This window comes from Zerene cesonia, chromosome 4, assembly GCF_012273895.1.
Source record: "Zerene cesonia ecotype Mississippi chromosome 4, Zerene_cesonia_1.1, whole genome shotgun sequence".
In the NCBI taxonomy this organism is placed as follows: domain Eukaryota; kingdom Metazoa; phylum Arthropoda; class Insecta; order Lepidoptera; family Pieridae; genus Zerene; species Zerene cesonia.
This window is the reverse complement of record NC_052105.1, coordinates 3820447-3848214: the sequence shown is the minus strand read 5'-3', so window position 1 is coordinate 3848214 and position 27768 is coordinate 3820447. Positions and strand designations below refer to the sequence as shown.

Below are 27768 nucleotides of genomic sequence, written 5' to 3'. Positions count from 1 at the left end.
TAGAGACACAAGAAATAATTTAATTTTTCAATTTATCTGCACATGTGGATAACATCACCTCCGCTCGAAACGGCGAAGGATAACATTGTGAGGAAACCGGCATTTCTGAGAATCAAAAATTCGACATGTGACAGCTGCCAACCCGCCCTTGGCCAGCGAGGTGTATTAGTAGGTGCCTAAACCCTATAGTAGGCCTGTGCCCCAGAAGTGGGAAAATATAGCTTGATAATGATGATGATGATGATGAGAGTATATATAGCGGAATCATAATATAATACCATAAGCGAATGTACATAAAACGTTTGATAAACTAATAAATATGGCTCCAGTATTTTCTTTCCTTCGTTAGAGAATATTATTTTAATTTAACGTAAAATCAGATTGTTGTTGTGTGGTTGTTCCTTGTTCGGAACTTGCTAATCTTCCATACTCTCAACTTTACACAAACAAATTGACTCTGCTACTAAATTAATGTTACACGTCTGCGCATGACCAATTTTTGTGTTACTGTGAAAGCACGAACAAATGACTGTAAGTCCAAAGATTGCTGTCGAAAATTTATTTTCCAATAAAAAAGTCTAACTTATTTGTTACTGTTTTCTTCCAACTAAAGGCAGGCAATATATCCCTACTAATCCCTACTATCCCTACTAATATTATAAATGCGAAAGTAGCTCTGTCTGTCTGTCTGTCTGTTACGCTTTCACGCCTAAACCACTGAACCGATTTTGATAAAATTTGGTATGAAGATAGAACTGAACTTGGGAAAGGACATAGGATACTTTTTATCGCGAAAAAAGGGTTGAAAGAGTTGAAAGAGGAGATGAAAGTTTGCATGAAAGTTCGTTATTGTCAAACCGATTTTGTTGAAACTCGGTATGAAGATGGAGCTAAACGTGAGAAAGAACAAACCATACTATTTAATGCGAAGAAAATACTCCTTACCATGTCGCGCGATATAAGCGAATCCTACGCGGGCGAAGCCGCGGGCGAAAAGCTAGTAATAAATAAAATTTAAATCAACATCCTGGATCGATTATTCTGAATGAACCTCCTCCTCTTTATATCAGTTTGAATATGCTAAGATATGCATCATTTTATCTTGCCTTGCATTATGAGCTATAAAAATTAAAGTTGTTAATCTAGACTGTAGAGTCCGGGCAGCATATTGTAGGCTTTTACGATGCAGTAGACGTTATTAAGTCCATTAATGCTTTCATTAAACCTGCTAATTTCACCGTCGCTTCGCTCAAGTCTCAAACTAGTTCAGTGTAGACTGCAGGTGCATACTGCACGACATTATATTTCACACCAATTTGTATATATATAGATGAAAACATGACTAAATGTTATTATTGCTTTTTATTGTTAATATTAAATTTTAAATAATTTAGACAGTTTAAAATAAACATATGCCAAATCACCACGCAATCGCCATTTTTCTTAAAGATAAATGAATGTAGTTTTTTTTTAATAATGTATAAAATACAGATAATGTCAATTCAATTGGTTAAAACGTTTTAACGATTTTTAAATTAGAGATAGGTAAATTGAGGGGAGGTCCGCTTTCTGAAATAATTTCAGAAACATAATACGAACGATATAAACGAAAAAACACTTTATTTTTTTCCTTTCAACGGTATCAGTTTCTTTTGATAGAGAACTTATAAAACTTAAAATCTTGATCCTGAAAAACTTTAGATCTTTTAGAATTTAGTTTCTAAAAATTTTTTTAGCATTTATAATAAAATGAGATAATGCTAAATCAACATCGCCTAATTGCACTAATATTTTAACTTTGTTTTTAATTAAAATGTTAGTATTCAAATACGTTTAAAATATGTCACAAGACCATTACTGTAAAATATTGCACTTTAGCAAAACACAGAAACTCAACAAATGAATTTAAATATCAGCGAGGTTGAAAGCATCTCTGAAAGGAATTTAATCAAACTTATTTTGACTAGCTATCAAACTGTCAATTAATTTTCACGAACTTTGCCAATTCAGTCGTTACATTTTCTCCATCGCTAATTAAATAAAAATGTAATATAACATAAATGAAAGTTAATGTTCAAAGTACAGTTTTATAAAGAGTTGTTAAATAAAATAACGATAAACAGCTATGAGCACGCATGCATTCCATAGATGCATTGGTATGGGTTTTTTTAGCAGTATGGTTTTCTTTTAAATTTTTTGATTAAATGGCAAATATGTCCATTTTCTTTCAAGCTGTTCTTAAATCCTTAACAAAACTAAAATCGGTATCCTATAAATTAGCTGCGTTTTTTAGACTTTTTTATTCATGTCTTACTAAGTAAATTCACACCATTAATTTCACTCTCTCTTTTTTTACTTACTGTACACTTTGTTTGTATCAATCACCTACGTCATCATCATCATCAACCCATAAAAGTCCCACTGCTGGCCTCCTACCACTACCACGCTGGCTGCGAGTTGGCAGATGCCTCATACTCAAAATGTTTCCCTTCATCTTTTTAGCAGTGTTTATATTATCTACATGCGCAGATAAAATGAAAAATCTATTTCTTTGTAGCACGCTCGCCTGGTCCTGAACAGCCAATATATCGATTTTAAGACCGAGGTCCTCACCACTAAGCCACCTCTGCTTTTTTGCATCACCTACCTACATATGTATGCAAAAGTCTTAGTTAAACTAGAAAAGAATTATGTTATCTGTGGTAAAATATAACTCATGTCATTTATCCAATAAGTGAATGAAATTTGGTCAGAAGTTTGGCAAACATTCTTGAAATGAAATCCGATAATCCTTGCTTTTCGCGTATTGGTTGATTCTGGTACAGTCAGAGACATATTTACTCTTTCGATGATAAAGAAGGTTATAAGCGTGCGACTGCAGTAATATCTACAGAAAAACATACTAGGGGCTTATAAATGAAGGTTTTTTTTGTTAACTCTAAATCAACCCTTTGAAGATGGGCACGACCGTATTATTTGCTAGACAATAACAATTAAATGTTTTTTAATCATCGTTGCGGAGAAAAATATAAGTTTTGAACCGAGGTAAGAATTACGTAATTTACTATAGAATATATATCTTTTATCTTTGTTGGAGTAGTTATCAGGGACACAATTATTTTTTGTAGCGTGAGGTCAGTAGAAGAAAATATAAGCGATGATTAGTACTTTGTTATAGGTAAGCAACCGAAACTTTTACCCTATGTTTTTCAATAAAATAGTATAGCAGTGTGCAGCTAAATGCATTGTCCATATTGTATTATACCTAAATATGCTAAGAGTTATATTGTTAAAAATATTGAAAAACGAAGGTAAGTACTTAAACTTTTTAACTAACTTTTTAATAAGCGATGACATTTAAAATTTGTCATTTTCGTAATCAATGGCTTCATAATTAATTTGAGTGATCTCCGTTATTATTGGTCTTACAAATACAGATGGATTTTGTATTTAAACTACATTGAGAATTATTTTTTTCTATTTTTACTATGCTTTAAAAATTTCTCATTTATAAAGCATTTCAATGCTATAAAACTAAAAATTATATTAAACTACTTTGTTATTGAGACAGATACAACAGTCAATAATGCGATGTATTGGAATCGTATGATAAGAGACTTTTAAAATTATATTAGTTACAATAAAAATAAAGTCTGAAACGTTATATGCATTCTATTGTTACACTAATGCTCAAGTTAATATAAATAAAATTCATCCCAACATACGCAAATTTTTATCTTTGGATCGTTAAAAATAGATTATATTTTATGTTTATGTCTTTGGTTTATGAATAATAAGGTGAGTAAAGGGTTCGCTGAACATTGCAGATCGCTTGGTTTTATGTATCGGCTATCTTCTTTATTACTCCTCATACCAAAGTTATAACATCATATTATAGAAAAATACGTTATTAGCTATTGCTTGGTTAAAGCTAGCTAGGATTAAACCCTATTTTAATAATGAACCGACTTTTAGAACACGTATAACTTTTATAAAAATATTTAGTAGCAAGCACATAGTTAGTGGAACCACAAATAATCTTAATGTAATTCTATTTAATATTAGTTCTAGATTTTTTTATTTGAGATATAAGTAATAAGGAATATGGTGCCTTGGCAGTGTATACATCAGTAAATTCATCATAGATAACTAAGAAATGATTTATATTAAATAAAATTTTACGTAATAGTAAATTTTTGAAGAACAAAATGCAGCTATGAATCTAGTTGCGATTATTTAGTCGCAGTGCGCTTGGTCAACGCAATTTCGTCGCAACATGAAAGAAGCATAAATTCTGAAAATACATCGATTCGTGCTGGTGACATCACGGGCTTCAAGTTGATCACTTGACTGTACTATGGGTCTAGCTTCGTGACAAATGTATGTACATACGAGTTGTTGACTGTGTCCTGTGGGGTACAGTCGTGTTGTGAATGTGGTTTCTGTGTGGACCAACGCTAATAACAAGATTAAAAATTTTAGATACAATTTCGTTTCTTTGTTGATTGTGCTTCTTATTATTTGTTTATTGGAACTCTGATTTTCAGTCTATACTTTTATAACTTCTGCAGGAGATACTAATCGTTGTATATCTTTATGTTAATAGGATCAGTTTTCATCTGTTTTGCTGACGATGTGTTCTCATGGGATTGAATCTATGATGTACATAAAATCACGTTTATATTGGCGAAGTTATCATTGGTTTGAAGTTATAATTAACAAGCTTTGCCGTTATTTGCTTTTAATGTAATATTATATGTTTCATAGGGATAATATATATATATATATATATCTATATCTTTGCCAAAGATAATATAATACTATATTAGTAGTTGGTGCCAAACAATACATTCGTTTATTATTATAGATGAGTGCCGCTAGTTTTATGTTTATCACGTATCAGTAGTTTAACCTAGCTTAAGAAGAAAAGCTTTGGACGACAGTTGAATATGAAAAAAGGGCTATCCCAGGTACCTAAGTCCTTATCCTTAGTCTAACCTTAACTGAATACTAATATATCTAGGTAAAATTAGGATAATACATCTTCTGTTTCAAGTCTGTTTCAGTTGTTTTGATAATATGGCGGCAAAGGCAACGAAACGTTTTGATTTAAACATTACTTTGTTACATATCGATTTCGACATTGAATATTTTGTGCGCAGTATTTTCGAACGTGTTAGAATGCTTTGGCATTGGGCATTTATTTAGTTTCGGGATTTAGATAGACTATTTTTCAGTTCCCTATGCCTGCTGCATTGAGCCGTTCATCCACTAAAACGCTTCAACCATTTTTCCCGCGCGGGTATTTTTCAGTATTTCGATCAAATATTTTACGCTGTTTGCAAGCGACATACTGTTCATAAATTTTTTACAGCTCTTATATCAAGTCCGTAAAACGTATCTGAAATTGAAGGACGATTGGAAGTTAATTTTGTTGAAAGATGATATTTGAAAATGGTGGAAAGATAAAGAATTAATGAAGGTGAATTAAAAACATGTAAGTGTGGATATTGTAAGCATGAAAAAATAAACTTACTCGTATCAACGAAATATTTCATTTCATATTTTCCCATTTTCCTTAGATTTTCTAAAGTAATACTATCTGTCTTATAACAGCCGCTTAGACCTTTTATGAAAAAGTACAAAAATATTTTTTATTAGCACAATATATCAATAATACAATATGTATAATTTTCGATATATAAAACAATTAAAATACTTAATCATAATATGCTTACAGAAGTGCTCATCAAAAAAATAAATATTATTATAGTGTTCCTTATTGCAACGGATTTAACTGTTAACCAAAACTATCCTCATATTTTCCGTAACCTCATAAAACGTTATTGAAAACTTATTTGAATCCGAAAGTTAGCATCCGAACTTGGATTCACCGAATCGTAATAAAGCATTATGTAAATGTATGCAAACAGACAAATACGTATGAGTTACTAATTTATATATTATTATCATGATCCATACATATTTACCCCGACAGTAATGCGAGTACTTTATTTGCGTAGTCACCGCTATACACATAATAGAGATATTTTTCCTAAGGGAAATTTTCGTTGCCCTTTTCTTGTTTGGTATTACCTTGGACGAACGCTGTTTGCTCTCAAAATCTTTTATTAATTTTGACAAAACAGCGGAAAGATACTTGCTTTCGTACTTTGCATATGTTGGAATATAGCGAGATTCATTCTTTAATGTTTTTTACCTCAAGCAAAAATGTAACGCTTAGTTTATTCTAGTATGTCATAGCTTTTAAACGGTTACAAGTACTTACAACGGGACATAAAAAAGGTTCGAAGCTATTATTCACGCAGACAACGAGGTATCACTCTTACCCTGTACACTACGACAATACAAATCCACACAAAGTAGTCCAAAGCTCCGTCCCCAATAACTGTCGCTCCATACTTGTCACAAATGGGACAATCCCGTTATTAAATAGGAGAAATTGTCATACAATATTTTTACAAAATGAAAATAAACAAAAATTGCCACGGCTTTGGTTGGCTCCAGTCCAAATGTACTTCGCGAGGTTCGACCCATTTCTGCGTACTTTATTCGTTTTGGCGTACGCGATATTTCCTATGGTGCTTAGGAGAATCAAACTCGCATCGGGATCGCAACCAGCGGTCCGAAGTCGCGCTCAATAAAACGTTTTGCTAATACAATCCCGAGCTCTCATTGCCATCGTTATTTAGGGAATGATGATTCGATCTTTAATGTTACAAAATATAACTAGGAACAAGAAAAGGCACGGAGGTAACTTTTGTCAAACTGAGTTAATACTTGGACAAGAACAATTTCGTCTAACTTATTGGGACATGCTCGAAAAATCTTTTTTTTTATACTTCTGTTAACTTTGTAAAACTGTTTCTTAGTTGTTCTTCGCGGCTATTCTTTTAGTAAGATAGTATTAAGAAAATCTAAAGAAATTAGAATCCTTGAAGATATATAGTTATACTACATTACTTAGTATTGTTTTTCGATAACGAAAATTTTTCGTACTTAATTTATGAAATTGTCTTTTAATTTTCATGATATTTCACCAGTTTAATGTTTTGTTTTGTAACTACGTTTTAGTTCATACTATTAAGGAGGAATTTTTCAACTCAGCGTGACTGAAATCGGAAACTAAGGGAATATAGAAATACGCTAGAAAGAGTCACCAGGCTGATATTTATCAAAACTGATAAAGCACATCTAAGACATTCTCTCTGCTCTTCACTTTTGAAGTTTCAAATCTTCAAATTATCAACTACGCGAACGTTCAAAGCTTTATTAAGTTTTAATTATTGTATAATTACGTCGAGTTCTTGTTTATTGCTCAGGATCTAAGCAGAAGTCTTATAATAAATGTCCCATAATACAGAGAATATCAAGTTTCAGAAAGGGGATGTTATTGGGGCGTTTTCAGCGTAAATAAGTAGTCGTTACTGAGCGTCATTTATTAAGGAAAATGTAAGAACTCTTGTGCGTTAACAAAAACAAATTTGTGTACATATTGAGTAGACGCAATAAAACAATCTTATGTATGTTACGGTTTTGTCACAATTTATATGAACTTACAATGAGATAATAAGAGTTTTATTCATATCGCCTATTAATTATTATTGATGTGAGAAATCGAAGCGTAGCATCAAGCAAGCGTTTGTTCTTTTTTGATTCAGAACGCATTCATTTTAGAACAAGTTTGTATTCTTCATCGTTTAACTCTGCGATCTTTATCTATGTCGATCAATGGATTTGTATGTATGCATATACATAAATAAAGGTCGGTTTAAATCAAACCAAGAAAAAGCAAGACCTAGAACAAGGTCACTCTTTCCTGGTCTTTTAGTCTATAATAGCATCGTTATCAGCCTTTACTCTAAAATATCAACCAGCAAGAATCGTGCTAAAACCAAAAATAACGATAGCGCAAGAACGCTCTGACCGCCTCCTTGGTACAGCGGTTATTGCGTGAGCGTAGAACCGAGAGGTCCTGGGTTCAATTCCCGGTGGGGACGCACAAAAAAAAAATGTCTCGGTCTGGCAGGACACAGAAGGCTGACCACCTACTTGTCTCTAAAAGAAAATCGATCAGTGAAACAGATGTACATCATCTGCCCCATACCCCACTAGAGGGACAGGGGACTTCACTTAAGAACGCTTTGAAGCGACCGCTCCGAGAAGCGAGCGCATTCATACACGCAAGAAGGTTCGAAGTGATCGTACGCACGCTCCAATGCAGCTTACATCAGACGAATGAGCATTTTTAGAACACTGATAAAACAAAGAAAATAATGCTCTAGGTCTGTTTATATTAAAATAATTCATTCGAATGGGAATAGAACGGGCATTCGCCCGTCTGCTGTAAATCAAACGGCTTTAATCAAAGATAACACACAAACAAACATAATACAAACTATATTTTATAAAACACACATTTTATAAATAAAATTATATTAATGCTTATACTCTGACTTACAGTAATTTCTATCTAAATTATTGTACTCATAAATTGTATTCGGTAAAACATTGATTGATTCACAAAGTCGTGGGAGGTAACTAGACTACAAATGGTCCCGTAAAGAATATAAAAATGTGAAGTTAATTGAATCCAGAAAAGAAAAATTCAATAAAAATAATTGTTTTCATTGTTATGATGAAATAGTTAAAAATATGTTAAAGGCATTAGATTTTCTGTTTACTTATTGATTTTTAATTAGATAAAAATAATTATGTTCTCCAAAGAAAGCCGAGGAGCCTGGGGGGAGATACCTCTCCAAACCTTAATCAAATGAAAACAATTCCTTAACAAATACATAAAGAATCACGTTAATGGTTGAAAACGTGCGCAGTTTACTATATCACAAAATTTACTCGAATTGAGAATGACTCTCATTTTTGGGATGTCGTTTGAAAGTGACCATAGTCTATTAAAACGCACAGTGTGAACTCTTCTGAACTATGTACGTCGTTAAAACCTTTATACCATGTACATGTTGACACAATAATGTTCACACAAGATTCATATTAGAGAAGGCACATAGAACGTGTAAGGTTTTGGGTCCTATATAACCCACTTGTTGTATGAAAAGCGATAATTAATAGTGACTCTACTCGCAACAGAATTACCGACAGGTGGTTAGAACAAATTTATTAAGCTTCTCACTTTACATTAATATCAAGGTGATTCAATTTATTCTGAAACTAGCGTTCCGCCCCGTTTTGCCTGTGCAACCTAGTATATAGCACTGACGGATCAGACATTTTAAATCAATCAAGTTTAGCGCGATCGAACAAATGGATTCTTCGGAATTTTATAATCGAATGAAGATTTAATAATACAAAAAATATTCTTAACATCTTTTAATAAAAAAAAAAAAATAGAATTCCAATATACGGGATAGTAAATTGTCGGCAGAATCAGGAAACGACGAGCTAGCACAAAGATTTCAATCGCTTTCCTTTAAATCCAAATCCAGTATTTCTATTGGGCGATTCCGATGGCATGCCTTTCATTGTTTGCTATATGCTCCGATGAACAAGTACCTTTATCATCCACTGAAAGTTATGGCTGTGTTTGTGTCCAACACTACTAAAATTGTTTTTCGCTGTATTGTTACGCTATTTCCTCTTGCCGAACATTTCTTTTTGGCTGCAACGGCGTCTAAAATTAAAACTTGAAATATGGATAGACGTTTCCTTTTAGATCGCGCAGTTTTATGAAAGGAAACTATGAAATTGAAAGCACTTTCCGCAGAACGATTGTACTTAAGTTATTTTATTGTTGCATTGTTTTGCTCTGAAACTACCTTCGCCGAATGTACGCTTTTTGCGAACATCTGCATAATGTGAGATACGTCGAATATTCTCGGAAAACTTTGGCGGAATAATGCCTAGAAGACATAACTTTGTGCATGCAAATGTGAGTTTTCCATAATTTGTTATCGATCGGGTACCACAGCTCATTATAAACCGTTGTTATTATTTTGTATTTTGTAATGGTTTGCATATCTGGAGCAAGTGTACGAGATCAGTATGCAAATGACGACTTAATTTAGATATGAGCCGTATTCGCGAAGCTTCTGTCTCCGACATTGTGTACGCGTCGCAGGGCTTTAGAAAATGTGGGGATTTTAAATATACATTGTAGATAGAAAGTTGAAACTGTCGGTTTGAAATACGCATTGTTTTAGTCTTATTTTAACTAAAGTGATTATATTTTAGATATGAAATTATTTCAATGGTGTCATATTATTAAATTCAGCGATAAAAGTATTACTTATGTAGCTATATATAAGTAAAATGTTCTTCATGTTACATAAATAATATTTACCATTGTTTAGACACGCTACTACTTTTGTAAATATTCATATTTGTATGACTTACCAATATATACCAGCCAAGTGGTTGCCATGTCATAAAGTAGTTCTAACTCCACTTTGGAAAAATAACAGACCTACATAGGTTGTAGCACTATCACTTTTCTAGACTGGTTTTAGTCACGGAAAATCCCCAGCACCTTACATGGATACATTTTTTTAACGATCACCACCGCCCATGAACATTCGCAGAGGCTCAGACCTCTGAGAATGCGCTGCCCGCTTTTAGGGATTAAGGGACAAGGAAAGGATTGATGACTGGAAAGAAGGAATGGACTTGGAAGGGCTAGGAGAAGGATAGTTTGTAATTCGAAATCCAATTACTGTTCTTTCACCTTTGTTACTGAAATATGTAATGAATAAAGTTTATACGAATGACATAATTTTCATGTGGTTGTTAATTGCATCCCTCTAAATTATAAATGGAACAAAAAAGGTCAGAAATATGAAGAAAGACGTAAAATGAACATCGCACTCGGAGCATGTTGACCTCGAATGAACAAAACTACATAATTTTCAGTTACATTTCGGTGTGTGGGCTGATGATTATAAGGTTTCGTACAGGTCTTTGTTAAATCCCTCAAGACCTTAATTTGTAACTTGTGAAACTGGTAACTGCAATTAACTGTATCATTGTTATTACTATATAAATATACATTATTTATACTACCTTATTTGCGTCATATTCTGTTGTAGAATGTTTTTTAGTCATGTAAGTGCATTCTCTTATAATTTTAAGTTGTAAATATTATATGAACTTATATTTCTAAACGGACTCAATGAGTAAGAATACGATGAGAATAAAATACGACGGATAGAAAGACATAAAATATGTTAGAAAAGAAGCATTTTCATTAATTTACATTCACTATAATTAGAAATTTTTTCTGACTATCAATCAAAAACCTATTTACTGTACATCGCAAAAAGAGCGACACAATTCTTTTAAAGTTTTCAACAAAAATGCATTCGACATGGATACTGCGATATAAAACCACTCCACGTGAAATTTAAAGAGCCTTTAAGCTTTAACGAATTAAACGCAATAAAAGTTTCATACGATCCGCAATATTCTGTGACACTTTTAGACAATTATACAAATACAATGAATGTATATCAAGTATTTTGTATAAGAGCGTGTATCCGATCTTTTTTAGTTTTTTTACAGACTATATAGATTCCACATTGAACTTGAAATAACGAGGATTTGAAAAAAGCTAAAATTTTCCACTTTTATGTTTGAAACGAGGATTTTTCTTACATTTTTACTAATCTAATCATCACAATTCTATATGGTATTTTTTTTCCGTGTCAACTCGGGTCGAGACGTGGCAAGCGGCTAGCGTAAAATTTTCTTATAAAGGTACGATAATATGATTATTTAGTGAATCGATTGTGGGTTGAGCTATATTTAAATATAAATATTTTTAGTAGGTATGCTAATATTTTAAGACACGCAGCTATCCTTACCAAAGCTATTTTTTAAACATTTATGCACAATAAATATAGCAATTTTCGTGTTCAAATCTCTTTATATTTTAGTAGCCTGTAAAACTCAAATAACTTCACTTATTAGAAAAAGTAAATTTTGTCTTGATAGATAAAACAGTCTTGCTTAAAATATTTAATTTGGTATAAAAAATTAACAATATATGTAGTATTGAGGCAATCTGATACACTGACTGGACTGAAAAAAACCCCAGTTTTACCCGACACGAAGTCGCGATGTAAGACGGGTTTTTAAAAACTCAGTCGGCGAGGATTAAGGCAACAAGCGTGGCCCCGAAGCCTTGCTATTTATATTCGACGAAGCATCTAGCGAGCACAATATGATTTAGAAGTAGTGAGCAATTTCGTAGCAATAAATGAGAGCAAACATTTTTACTTTGAGAGCTATTATTAGAATTGCTTTGTAATTTTTGTTTTCGTTATAAATTTTGACCCGTTTTAATTATTTTGCTGTGAGTAAATTGAAGAATCGTAAGGAAGTATAACTAAGAAAACTAGAATAACGATCAACGAAATACAAATTTGAAAAGCATTTCACCCATAAATAAGCAACAAAACTAAAAATTAACATTTAATATACGTTATTCCATACATTGTCTCGGCGACTGTATTATTAAAAAAAATCAACAGAACTTTCTTTTTTTTTTATGTCATAGCGGGCAACTGAGCTGGTGGTTCGCCTGATGGAAAACGATCACCACCGCCCATGAACATTCGCAAAGGTAGTGCCTCTGCGAATGCGCTGCCCGCTTTAAGTAGGTAAGGGAAAAGGAAAGGATTCATGACAGGAAAGAAGGAATGGACTGGGACGGGTGAGGAAAAAGGAAATAGGCCTCCGGCTCCCCCACTCACCGTACGAAACACAGTGGCATGCCACTATTTCACGCCGGTTTTCTATGGGGGTGTGGTACTTCCCCGGTGCGAGCTGGCCCAATTCGTGCCGAAGCGTGCTCGACTCCCACAATTGAAAAAAAAAATATGTTTATTCCCGAAAAGCTTTTTATAATTAATTGCTTTATTTTAATTAAAAACAAAAACAACGTTAAGTGTCTTTTTTTCTTCTTAAACTTGACTCTACAAGGGAAGACATATTGATTTGTTTTATGTCATCGAGCATATAACCGGTTTTTTATATTTTTCCACATTCCTTTTTTGATTTTTACTTTGAGTCTATAGGCTTCAGTGTTAAAATTTGTCTTCCGTAGCTCTTAATTTTAATAGTTGGCTAATTAATAATAAGCTAATAGATGGGTCTAACGCTCCTCGTGCTCACCGAACAACGGCGAATAGCTGAAATACCACCAAGCGGTCACCCTTCAAATTGACTGATTTAATCCTCAGATTATACACCGATGCAGCTAGCCACAAACACTCGAGCAATGTTTAATAAAGCAGAACAAAATTGTATTGTATTATATCCATTTACTGAACATACTTATATAGAATTATATCAGAGGCCCGTTTCGTTTTTCTCACTCTTCCTTGTCCATTCCTTCTTTCCAGTCCTCAAACCTTTCCTTATCTCTTACCCTTTAAAAGTGGGCAGCGCATTCAAATAGGCACTACCTTTGCGAATGGTCATGGGCGGTGGTGATCGCTTACCATCAGGTGTACCACCAACTCAGTTGAAAAAAAATCTTATGGCATATGTGATATACGTCTTATGTATCGCGCTCATTAAAATGCTATTTTTTATTAGCTTCCTCATAAGATTGAATCCAAATAATCTTGATTGTTACGCATACGTTATAATTACTGCATTAGGTTCCTAAGTCTTCAGTCTTTTACTTCTTAACTAAAGCTAATGTTTAAGTGTGGAGTTAGTCATATTAATTGATAACTTGCTCGTTTCTTCTTTTATGATAAATAATATGTATCAATAAGCTAATGAAAGCCCATATCCTATCCCGCACCCATCCCAATCGTTTCTTTTATTTACATTGTCAAATCCCTCTGACCGCTGATAAAAGTTGTGAACCTTGATGACCACCAATTCTAATGGAAGGTATAAATAAACAACTAATAAACCTGAATTAGAAGTAACTTACAGATCTATCTCCAAGATTCTTGACTCTGCAGTGCAAGTACGCTGGCTGGCCCACAGCGGCGGTGTACTCCCGTTTCGTGGTGTTGTCGAAGTGCGGTTGAACCACCGTCTCAGCGGTGCCATTGCTGACCGCGAAAATGCTGTCTGGGTCTGTGCTGTCAACGCCGCCAGCTGTCAGACCTGGGAACGAAAAACAGGAATGATATAAAACTGCTAGTAATTGGAAGCTTCGCATATTTGAAAAATTTTAATAAATTGATCACGAGGCGGGATTCGAAGCTGCGTCTTTTTGCCATAGCAACCCGTAGCAAGGTCTAGCCTCTGAGCGACTCGTGATCCCGCCTCAGTAATTGAATTTGTTCTACTATTTCGGATTCATGTGCCTAGTGTACACCCACGACATCTATTGAGATGATTGATTAATCCATTCTTTAAAATTTCTAATTTACAAATCATTTCAATACTATAAAACTAAAAATTAAACTTCGCAAGTTTGTTATTTATTGTTTTGTAGTTTGTTTGGGAAGAAACTGGCCTTTCAGTCACAGTTTACCATAAGGTCGAAGGTTAGGGTTTGCTATTGTACCTGTTTATTCGTGAATAAGTAAACTATTGAACTAAGGCTGCTGTTTATAATAAAACAACAATTTCAATTCGAATAAATGGTACAGACGACAGCCTTTATTGAACAGTGATAGAAAATGCGTTTAATTAAAAACGCAACGAAAAAACATTAGTTATTCTTAATGAATAACTAATTATAATAATTGGTTAAAAGATTCTTTTTGGGTACAGACATTTCATATTGGGAAAAACGTAAATTACAACGTAATTCTGCCTGATTCAATAAAGTTCTTGCCATCTCATGATTTTCTTTCGATGTTTTATTATATAGCTATGAGCTGTCCTCAAGGTCTCAAAAGAATAATTATATAAACACGTGCTGTTCCATTTTTGTATGTTTTAGAGGCATATTGTCTGTACATATTGTTTTTACAAAATCCATGACTAAGCCAATATTTTGCGATAATGGTACTTGCGGGATAACTCGAACATCGCAAAATTTGTGAGGCGTAAAAATATTTATATCCATGAAACAGCCCTGCTTGCTTTGAGTAAAACATCGGAATATTAAATATGGTACATTTCGCGAACATAAATATCATTTACTCATATCTGTGACATGAGGATAAACGATTATTTACATAGCGTCATGTGATTTTTTCCTCTTAAGAGTGTAATACTATATCGCTTGTCCCAAAGAAACTGGGTCATCTTTGAAGAAAAGGGTCAGTTTATGTAATTTATGTCTAAAACAGCTCTCTATAACACAAAGAGGGACTCTGATAATGAGAAAGGAAAAAAATTAAGCACTAAATTATCTAGATATATTTTTTAACTAAAATTTCCATACATGCAACCCTGTATTGGACCCTTAGTATTGATGAAATAACAATATACTCACACAGTTTTTAAGTCAGTCACATATTTTGTGAACTCCTTAAAATAATTTCAAGACACGCCTACGGAGATCTTAATCCACTTCGCCACAGCAATAAAAGGCTAGTTAAAGTCAACAAGGCATCTGCTTAGTGATTATTGCGTATTCCTCAATGTTTGGCATTAGGGCAAAGTTGGCAATTTATAAGCAATGTTCTGAAAATGGGTTAAAAATTTTGAGCCAAAACCACGCACATCCGAATGAAACAAGTCAAATAAAGGCTCGTAATTACGAATCCCTTTTAACCACAAAGGTAATGAAATTGATGCATAAATACCCAGCTTTGTTATATAGTTATATAAGCTTTGTTAAATACGATCAACCGTAGCAACGGTATGGCAAAAGGACGCGGGTTCGAATTTCGCCTCGTGATTAAATTATTTCTATTCTTTCAAAATTTCTCATAAGAAATACTAATTTCTAAAATGCTGATCCACTGAACTTTGTACTATCTGTACAAAATCTGGTACATTGTTGAGTCAAAACAAAGGGTCGATCAAATGTTTATCTTTGCAGAAAACAATTGGAAACCCCTTTCGAACTTCGTCATCGGTTTCCATTATCTTAATGACGTCACGGTAAAGTTTTATTTGTAAGACAAACAAGCCATGAGTCGAGTTAATAAATCTGCTTCATTGTGTTTAGTTTCGCCGAGCCCATTGTGCGGGATTCGTTACTAATATGATTAATACATTTGTGATGGTGTACGCTCGTGCGAATGGCGCAAAATTTTAACGTATATTTTTTTAGTTATTAGATTATTGGATTGATAGATGATATTATGTTTGTATAATTGGAACATTCTGAGAAAAATCCAGTTGAAATTTAAAATATTAACCTTTAGTACAATAAAATCTTATATTCTTTCGAATCAATAAAAACGACATCAATAATGAAGCAACAATTATGATATTTGCTTAAGAACGTTCAATTAAAATAAAGGTTTAATTAATGAAACGTATTATTTATAATCCAAACAACTGAGCTTTAAATTCTCCTTCGAATTTGTGAAATAATGCTGGCGGCAACAGACTAATTATGGTTCGAGTATAATGTAGGGCCTCTCTAATTAGAACATTGTGAAAAAATACTTAAGGCTCATCGTATCTTATCGCTATGGTAATAAATTTCAATTTAATATCACCTTGATCCCTTTTAATGTTTATCACACCCTGAAACATCGTAAAACCGCACAGCTAGTATAAAAATGCTCGCATTTCCTTTAATGGCGGCGGTTTTAAAGTTATTTTTTAATCTTGCTCTTATCTTTTTTCTTCGATATAGTATTTCTTTTTTAATTGAATGTTTGAAGCTCTTTTCAATATATTTCTAAATTAAATCTGTGTAGTAACATGTTCAAATACGTGGGAGATGGTTTTTGTTTTAATTTCTCCTCCGTTAGGATATTTTTTCAAAATTATAATAACTAAATATGACGCTTTAATTTTTTTTCTTCAGCATGTAGCTTATCATTAAGTAGCTTTATTCAATTAAACTCTCATATCAATGAAATAAGCTCAAGTATACTATAATTAGTAAGTATACTATATACTGTAACTATCCTGATTCAATAATTTTAAGGCAAAATAATGTGATATTTGTTAAATTTCTTACGACGACGAAGCCCCTACAATATATAAAAACTGCACAATTTCCTTCGTTATACCAATTATTCTCAAATACGTTGTTAGAAATAGCTAAAAGCATATCATAAAGAGTAAGATATAACGTCCATGCTTTTTTCCCAAGGGAGAGAACTCGGTATAATTACATATTACATTATCGCTTTTTATAAGCAGATCTCGCTGTTTCATGAATGTTACTTTTTTATACATCACTATTAGTCTTTATAAAAGTTGAAAATTCTGAATATATAGTGTCATTATAAAACTGTTACGAATGTTAGTAAAATAGAGATGATTGTTATAAGTTTAAAGAAATTCAAATTTCGTTTAAAATTCAGCATTTTTTATTACTAGTCATATGTATTACATTCTTTTTTAATTTTAGCAAAAAACCATATAACAGATTGTATCAAAATTTACCCATATTTTGTATTTTAATTCTGTTCACTGTACTTAACGAAAAATATTTACCATAACTACGTTTATGAATTTTACTTTTAATTAATTTTATTATTACGCATAGTTTTAATTTGATAGAATTCCTACATTGTTTAAAAAATAAACAATCGGCTATCAAAAGCGTTCATTTCAAAAGCTTTATAAATGGTGAATATACGTAGAAAGAAATTCTCCGTCTCCAAAGGGGACGTTATCAACAATAGATTTCTATTAGATTCACGATTTCCACGTACTTCGTCTATTTCTTCGTTTTCATTTATGTGCGCTGCAGTCTTATTGTGACATCACATTATTCACGATGCATGGAGTTATTTAATGTTGTAGATTTATAGAACGGACGCACTGAGAATAAATAATGGAAATTTAATTTTATCTTTTCTAGAGCACTAGGCACGTAGGCTTGATATATTTGAACGTTTCGCTTAAATTCCGCGTAAGTCTGCAACGACAAATATAAATACATTTTAAATGCCGTTCTGCCTGCGGATGCATTTGCGCGATTTAATATAATAATTCGAATGTAAGAGCATGACGCATTCGAGCATGAGTATGATCAAACCATTAAAGATATTAATATAGCGAAAATTGTATGTAGTTATTGAAACATCTGTTGACATTCAATATAAGAGGGTTACGTGCTTGCTATTCAATAAAGGAGCGAGTGTGCAGGCTCGGTTAAATATCCATCCCATTCTCCACTAAAGATATTTCCCTACGTGTAGCTATTCCTAAGAATATCCTGAACGTATTAACTCGGATCAGAACCATTGCAAGATCCAAAGGACCTCCCAATCCACAAAGCTCGACGCGTATGCGATGCGATAAGTCTGTCTCGGCTTTAGTCTATACTTTTCAGTGTATCTTGGAGGCTTGAGTTAAGCCGACTGTGTCTTTAAAACGTCACTGAAACAAGTCTTGCATGTAAAATATAATCGTTGGGAAGATTTTCATGGTACTTTTGTTTACTTATTCCGTGTTCCTGTATCGGTTATAAGGTCGAGATTGTAACTTTTTAACAATCTATACTAAGATATAATATTATAAGAGGTAAAGTTTCTAATTTTTTATGTTTGTAAGGGGTGATGTTAAAGTTCTACCTATGTCGGTCCTTATTACAATATATTATTTGTCATGCTGTATTGTTCAAATTAAACAAAAAATAACAGTAAAGATACGAAACTATCCATCCGGATGAAAATAAGTAAAATTGTTTAAAAGATAATTAAAAATATAGTTTCAAAACTGCCCATCATTTCGGTATTATATATATTTATATATTATATATTTTTTTATCATGACTGCTGTCTGACAGTTTTAATAAATAAAGCTTAATTAGGTTTCCCTCAGAAAATAATGTGCGTACATATAAAAGCCATATTTCGATGCTAATCTCTTATGTGTCTCGAAATCTAAATTCAAATGGAAATGGATCTACGCATGAGATTAGCTCTTTCATAATTTAGACGCAGGAATTGACTTTTCTTAAGGTTAAATTAACATTTTCGTGATTAATTTTGATATGTATTTACGTTAAAATTATGATATGTTTGATTGCGTTATTATTTTTTAGACTTATGGTAGTAGTTACCAACATGTTCAAATAAATATATGATAATTTTGAGTGAGGTAGTCGAGCACGCTTCGGCACGAATTGGGCCAGCTCACACCGCGGAAGGTCTCATAAGGCACCCCCACAGAAGATCGGCGGGAAATAGTAGGAGGCTACTGTTTTTTGTACAATGAGGGGGGGTGGTGGAGGCCCGTATCCTTTTCCTTATCCTTCCCAGTCTATTCCTTTGATCCCAGCATCAATCATTTCCTTATCCTTTACCCATTAAAAGCATTTGCAGTGACCCGTCCCTGCGAACGTTCATGTGCGGTAGTGTTCGCTTACCATTATTCGCAACACCATCTCTGTTTCCCACTATAACATAAAAAAGAAATAGTTATATGTAGAAGAAGGATTGTCAATTTGCATCGAAAGAAGAAAAAAGAAATAGGCAATTAGCAATTCTCAATACACTGGGATGAAATTCATCTCTGGGAATAGAAGAAAAGTATGGATACGTAATCAAGTTTCACTGAACAAAATGTTATTACTTGTTTATTAGATGCAATAAAATTAAAGACAAACCCAAGAATCCAAAGGAGAACTTCCAGATTTTATTTTTTATTTGTTTGTTTATTACATATTCGTATAACATAATAAAACATATCTATTGCCATCGAGGGCATTATATGTACCAAATATTTAAATTTAACATCCCAATACAGCCAGCTGCACAGATTAAAAGTGCTAATTAAAATACGGGTAATTAATTTCCTATTGTTTCAGTAATGATGTCTTTTCATTTTGAAAATTTCCTTGAGAAATACAAAGTGTGCTTATAAAATTGTTTAATTTATACTGGGCTTTTATTTTTCTTGCTGCGACTGAACAGCTGTTATAATTGTTCAAGGCTAATTTAATTTCCAGCATAAATTACGTAGGTATTTTCGCGAACACAAAATGATTTTCGGTGTTTCATTATTAAACAATTTAAAATTTCAATTCAGTTTTGGTCATCAACTTTATGCAAATTTGTTGTAAAGAAATACAAGTATATTAGTACTTTCAATCAATAACAAACTGACTGAACTTGATTAGTATTTTGTTGTGTCTGATTTTACGCGACTATTTTATTTTAGGTAAAGTTCTTTAAAGTGTTCGAAACGTCGGAATTTCTAATAGATGTACTGAATTGATCTTATTTAAAATCCGCACAAAAAATTTATTGCAAAATTAAACAGATTCACTTAAGTTTTGAAAGTTTTGGTCTTGAAAATTTTTTTAGGAACTTTTGATTTCTTTTCTTTGTTTAATTTTCTTGAAAACCTTTTGATATAATTGAAAAGTATAAAAAATTATAAGCCTATCAAATAATAAAGCTCAGTTATCTGGAAATTCACTAGTCTAGTGTTGAAGTACACTAGGATTCACACCTAGTGTTTCGAAATTATTTTCTCGAATAAGGATTTGTGGTAGGTAAAACGTATAGTGCGGTTTCGCTTGTCTTTGCTGAGTTGTAATTCCATTGACTTGGCATGGTAACTGTGCTTTGAGCTCTATAATTATCCACATTTTCCATTGGATTATACATTTTTTTTATTTTGATTAAATAAAGAATTGAAAACAGGTTTTTCGCTTTTCCACAAGATCTCACGAATGTCCCTTTAGGAAAAAGAATGTATTTTTGTTTTAAAGACACATACATTATCCAAAGAAAATACAATCCCGCATTCCCCCTTGTAAGATCAGATGTAATAATAAATCTTTACAGCAGACGTGAAAGCAATTTGTCCTCTCGAGAGGCTGTTTTATGAAATTCCTGACTTTGACCGGTTCCAAATAGGTTTGCGATATCGAATAGCCCCCAAGGGCGAGTTCCCTTCACTCGAATCGTGGACACATCATTCATCATCCTGAAGCCTGCCAATAACACTTACTTTTCTCACGTAAGAAATTACAAAATGATAACGTGATTCCAATTTAAGTTTATAAGTCAGGCGGATGATAATAGTATTAGGACTAATATAGGATTCAATGGAAACTTTTCTCTATACTTGTTTTGATTCTTAAAACTGCATACTTGACCGATCTTGATTGACCCTAAAAATTTAATACGGCTATTTTAAATTTCATTGCATATTCTTCATCATTATCATCATCATCAGCCCATGGTCCAACTGCTGGGACTTTTAATAATGACAAACTCTAAAATGATTTAAGCGAATATTGTATGAGCACAAACAGTGTCTAACATATATTATTTTTGTAAAAGCAGCTTAATTAGTTTGGCGAATCACCCACATTGTGTATCTTCATTTAATTGTGGAAATTTATTCTCTTACACATGTTATTTTTAGTGATTGTTTTTGTATATTATATACGTATAATGCATAGCTTTTACATTCATTAATGAAAGTTCTTCTACAGATTCTTTAACGCTCACTGAATTGTATTTCTCACCGGGAGAATCTTAAAGAAATACTTTAATTTTCTGGATCGAATTTCGCAGTTCCGAATTCCCATAATGCAATCAATATTTATTACATTATTCAGATGAGACGTCAGCATCGCGACATCAAGGCTTGCTCTAGTTTTCATTCTATTATTCGCTCCTATAGATATTTACAGTCCAATAAAAAGGCCGTCATTTTTTCCACCATCTACGACGCTCGTAAAAATCACTTTATAGATTTTTTTATGAATAAGACTTTGGTCTTTTTAAGTGATTTATTACTCGATATTCGCGGAAATATAGGAAAACAGAAAACAGTGTTATCGTCCAATACAATGGTTATTTTTTCATTTTTAATGCGTACATCAAATGTGGGTCAGCTTTAGCCAAATAACATTTTTTTTTCTTAGACCAAGACTTAGTATGATATATTGTAAATAGCATTGGTTGCCGCGTATGATATTCAAATTTATTGAAAACATAGCATTTGTTTATAGAAAATTGAATGTTCATGTGAAAAAAAACCAAGTGAATTGCCAGTATATCCAATATTTTGAAAGAACGCAAAAATTTTAAAGAACATAAACTATGCTTTGAGCCTTTTTTACTGCATAGTAAGGAAAGTTTAGATTTTAGTACTGATATTAAGAAATTTAGAGAAAAGAGAATATAATAAAAGAAGTTGAATCATAAAAAGAAATTAAAACAACTTCTAGTTTTTTTGCTTTTATGTATAAGCAATAAAAAAATTTTGGTAGGTACTACAGTCTAAATGTCACAATTTTTTTCTACATTTTCACTGGTTATTTTTAATTTTAATTCATAGAAATCTTCGATCAGTAATATTGACATACTAAAATACATTAACTTGTTACTTAAATATTTATCGATACCAAAGGAACATAGAGTTTAAGCATATTTAATATACATATATACAAATATACATATATATTACACAATTATACACTCTTAACATTATACTTTTACTGCATATTCTTCTATAATATAGGTGTTTTATTGTGTGTATGTCTATATTATATTTCGCCATTCTGTAAAGAATAAAAATTACAGCAGTGTCGAAGACGCTCGTATCCACGCATCATTGATATTTTTCTTGGTTGAAATATGGCTTGGTTTTTTGATACATTGCATGAATATTTACATTATTCTCTCGCAACGGTTCAGAATAAGTTTTATGATAGTTTGTGCAAACACATGCGTAATATTATATATTATGCATAATATTTTCTAAAAATTGCATGTCAATATCATGGGACTTAGGAGTTTCAAAAGCTTGCAGTACTTAGAATACTCGTTGTGAGGAAACAACGCTGTAAACAGTGAATTTCTAATGTGAAATAATTTCAAGTATCGCACACCGCCAACAATTTAATAGGTTCATTTTCCCATAAACACATCACTATGCCGCGTTAATTGCGTAGTCGTGTCAACAAATAATAACAAGCAACTACCAGTTTGTCAAGGTAAATAATATTGCGCGTTTCCGTAATTGGCATAGTAAACGTAAGCACGAGGAGCCAATCAGCTGTAGGTACTTGCTATCAAATCTTGTTAATACTGTATCACACGCCAGTGCCATTCCGATTGGGAATGTCTGTCGCGTACAAATTTTATAATTGAACTGAATTCGGAGGTTGGTTTTACGTTCGCATTGTTACATAACTCTCGTGCGCTAAATGAATTTTCAGTTTATTAACGTGGCGCTTTTATTTTTTGGTGTTCATTAGATTATTTGACGCAATAATGTTATTTATTTCGATTTAATGTATATAATATGTTTATATGTAAATGAAAGCATTTATTTTAAAATATAAATAAATAAAAAGCAGTGGTGGCTCAGTGGTGAGAACCTCGGACTTCAAAATCGATAAGTTGGGGTTCGAGACCAGGCGGAGGTGCAGGAAATAAATTGATTTTTCAATTCATCTGTACATGTGGATAACATCACTACTGCTTAAAACGGTGAAGGCAAACATCGTGAGAAAACCCTCATAGGAGGCCTGCGTCCCAGCAGTGGGAACATATATGGGCTGATGATGATAGCTGAAGCTATTTTCACTTTGAAATTTTAATATATTTTTAGAAAGTTGTTCCACGTGGATATTTTTATTGAGTAGACAATTAAAACAAACGCTATAGTATTTAAATTATACGTTTACATGTAACTTATAAAAGGGCAAAAGTACGTTCAAAAGTGGATTATTGAATAAACTTAAGTTTCACTATCAAGGCTTAAACCATTTTATCCGGTTCCATCGATTGGTTGAAAGTCTCGCAAGTTACGCAAGATTCTAAATCGAGGTTTATAGTAACAGTGTCATAAAATCAGGCAAGTTTTATCTGTAATAGCCCAAACGGTTAGTCTATATCTTTTAATACATAGAAAGCATAAAAGTAAAGTACATTATCGTTTATTTTTATAATAATGATGCGTGATAATTATGCGACCAAAAAAAATGGTTGGTTAAATATCTAAAAAGATGTATGGTAGAAAGTTTTGTATCTTAATTTTGTATGTGGTAGTCGAGCACGCTTCGGCACGAATTGGGCCAGCTCGCCCCGGGGAAGTACCACACCCCCACAGAAGACCGGCGTGAAATAGCATTCTGCTGTGTTTCGTTCGGTGAGTGGGGGAGCCGGAGGCCCATATCCTTTTCCTTCCCCTTCCCAGTCCTTTCCTTTATTCCTCTCGCCAATCCTTTCTTAATCCCTTCCCAATTTAAAGTCGGCAATCCATTTGTAGAGGCGTAAGGTCTGCAATCGATTTTACGCCTCTACTAATGGTCATGGGCGGTGGTAGCGTTTACCATCAGGCGTCCCACCAGCTCCATTGCCGGCCGTGACATAAAAAAAAAAAAAAAATCTTAGCGATACAAATGTTAATGTTAAATTAAATATTTGTCTTATATTATATCCATGTCTATATTAATTATATGATGATTTTAGCATGAAAGAAAAATAAAGTAAAAGGTGTTGAGTAGGTTTCATCCCTTGCTGACAAAATCCCTGAAAATCTCCCCGACGCAATTAATGTAATTTTTTATTTATTTTACATATAATTTATTTTTCATATATTTTAATGTAACTTTGATAGATGAGTTTAAAAGAACATTTATCGAATTTGTGAAACTAAACTAACGTAACGTTTTGTAACATTGCTTGCTGCTTGCTCTCGTCACCTAGCTAAATACAGACATCCTATTATCATTATGACTGAAAGCATTGAAACATTGAAAATATATCCTTATATGAAGACTGCAATCAAAAAGCATACAACAAAATAAAATCCATAAAGAAGGTATATTTACGATTGCGTTTCGCTAAAGCATTTAACCAATAAAAGTTTTTCCAGTTTATTAGGAATGGTCCATAAGCCAATAATTATATTATGTATTATTATAATTTGAACGCTTTCATGTGTGATTAGAACATTGACGTCGATCAAAAGAAACGCTATAGCGTATTCACGATAAAAACGTATGAAAGCACGTTACGGGAAAAAAATATCCATTCAAACTGATGAATGTTAACAACCCTGTCTTGAACTGAAGAGATTCATTATTTTAACAACCTGAAAGAACCGAAGTCATGAATACAAAAATGACTTAACCTTTTGGCTACATACCAGGGAACTCGGAATTTTTTATTAACTTCGCTAAAAGTATAAAGTATTGCATTACAGTATGTAAATCACATTCAAATTTGCAATCTCAGTTGTTAGTCGCTGTTGCTGCATCTGCTAACGTTTCGGGAACTGAAATACATATAATTTGCATTCATATTGTGAAGGAAGAACCAGGAGCTCGCAGAATGTGGTAATACAATTACCTATGCACTTGCTTTAGTTGTGAATGTGGGGGCATCAATTTAGAAATACAATAGAGTGCTTTCACGGTACGTGGACATTGCCATTAAATTCAATTTTAGCTTGTAGAGGGTAGTCGAAAAGCATTTCACTCTACTATAGCCGTTGTTAGTCCATGAGAACTATCCATTAACTATTTGATTCTCATTGTATAGTTTGTTACTATAGAACACCATTATATTAAACGTTTGTTTGTGTTCTAAAGAAATTGAGCGAGATGATTAGCGTTCATTAGATTAAATAATGATATATTTATAAGAAACTAAACTGACCTCAAATTGTAACACAGAGACTAAATTAAAACGGGACCACGCGGAAGGCACTTTCTTTCGAATAAAAATAATCATCTTAATCGGTTCATTGACTCTAAAGTTTTGGGGAAACAGATACAATCGAATTCAGAACCACCTCCTTTTTTTTTTAAGTCGGTTGATAAAATAAGTAAATCTGAAACATTTATTTATTAAATGACTAGCTTATTGACTTTTTTGACATAATTTTTTGATTTTCGTTAAATTCGGAGTAGTTTAATAGATTTAAACATATAAACCTTCCCCTTGAATCACTCTATCTATTAAAAAAAAACCATTAAAATCCGTTGCGTAGTTGTAAAGATATAAGCAACATAGACATTGTTTTATATTATATAGTGATACTTTGTTAAGAAGCGCTTTTGAATCGTCAAAATACATAAAAAGTTATCACCGGTTTTTAGACACTCATAGAATAAGTATCTGCCGTTATAGCAAATTGTGAGTCGGAAACAAGTTATTATACTAGTTGTATTGAATGTTTCCTTTTCCAATCTTTGCTGGAAATTATTATCTGTGAGAGTGAAAGATGGTGAGAAAAACAGATTCAATGCGAAAAATAGGTTACCAATGATTGGATGGAAATTTTATATTTAAAAGGTATTTTTATTGAGGTTGTGATTTCTTGACGGCAATGTTGTAAGGGTATAAATGGCTTCGAATTATTTGAAATTGAAAATTCAATGTCTTTATAAAAGTGAGTAAATATTTCACACGATATATAGTCTCATTCAAATAGAAAATAGAGATAGGTGCATTAAGCTATGACCTAAACTGCCCGCAGAAACAAAATCACCTTTAAGAATATTTATATTTAAATATGTAGATACAAATATCATATTTGATATTTTGAGAAACGCAAGTACTTAATGAATCTTATGTAACTATCAATGTTTAGATGTAATAATGATTCAATGATAATAATAGGGAACGCAGAATGCCGAGTAAAGGTAACAGGTTGGAATTATATCTCCTTACAGGGTGATCGATCAAGCCGCTACTCCCATACGGAAATTGTGTTAGGCACACCTTATGTTCGAACTGCTCCGAGCGTACATATGCGGAGTTGAATGTATCATTTCATTAAAAGCAGATAGTAAAGCTATTTTGATGGTATTCAGTTCATCCTTTCATTAGTTCGTGTGATGTATCGACGTGTGATATAAATTCATATGGCATTGTGATGAATATTATGATTTAATTATTTTAAAGCGAAAGTTTTGTTACTAGTGTTGCCCAAATGCAAGAACAAGACGAGACTTAGCCAGTCTTGGTCTTGGTCTTGCGCCAATACACCTGATCTTGGTCTTGGTCTTGGTCTTGCGCTCCCAGTCTTGGTCTTGGTCTTGCAGCAAGAGTCTTGCAAGTCTTGCAATTACCTATTAGTCTATTACTATTTATTAAAGTTTACTTTAAATCTTAGAAAAACGTATTAGAATTGGAACATTGTGAGCTTGAATTAACATAGCCATAGTAAAGATCAAGCAGATTAATAAATAACTGAAGATTTGATAAGAAATTCGAAAAATCAACTGACCTATATGTCGTTTTCCATGGAAGTAACTGTTTCTTAATAAACATTTATGATTTATAAGCTTACATTTGCTAAAACATGTAAAAAAACAAATTAATTACAATAACTTGACTGTATTTTAAAGTACAATACTTATCTGTCTAGAAAGAGGCAGGCTTTTTATTTTATTAGTAGGTAAGTATCTACGCTTTTTATATTATTTTATTCGTTTTGTAGATTTTTTTAAATTTTAATATGTAGAATTTTTTTAAGTAATTCGTTTAAAACCATATAAGTAATCAATATTATAATATATACTTACTAGAATGAATTAATATGACATCTACTAGCTATCCTTACCATTTTATCCCAATCATAATACTACTTGCGTGATCAGTATTATGTATTCATTTTCATTCTAAGCACTCTGAAACTTATTTATTCTTTGGAACACCTGTAGTAGTCCAAGAAAATGGGTAGGGTAAATGCGAATTTGAGATTAAAACTTGAATTTTTGATATAATTTACTTTGAG

At 32.6% G+C, this 27768-nt stretch overlaps 1 protein-coding gene across 2 annotated transcripts in view; it reads right to left on the bottom strand.

The window, feature by feature from the left end:
* Positions 1 to 27768, bottom strand: part of LOC119839725 (hemicentin-2-like) — a 67876-nt gene that overhangs the window by 7503 nt on the left and 32605 nt on the right. For both annotated transcript variants that reach the window (XM_038366159.1, XM_038366158.1), the window contains exon 3: positions 13940 to 14118. In XM_038366159.1, coding sequence (XP_038222087.1) covers positions 13940 to 14118 — 179 coding nt within the window. The remainder of the gene's footprint in view (positions 1 to 13939; positions 14119 to 27768) is intronic.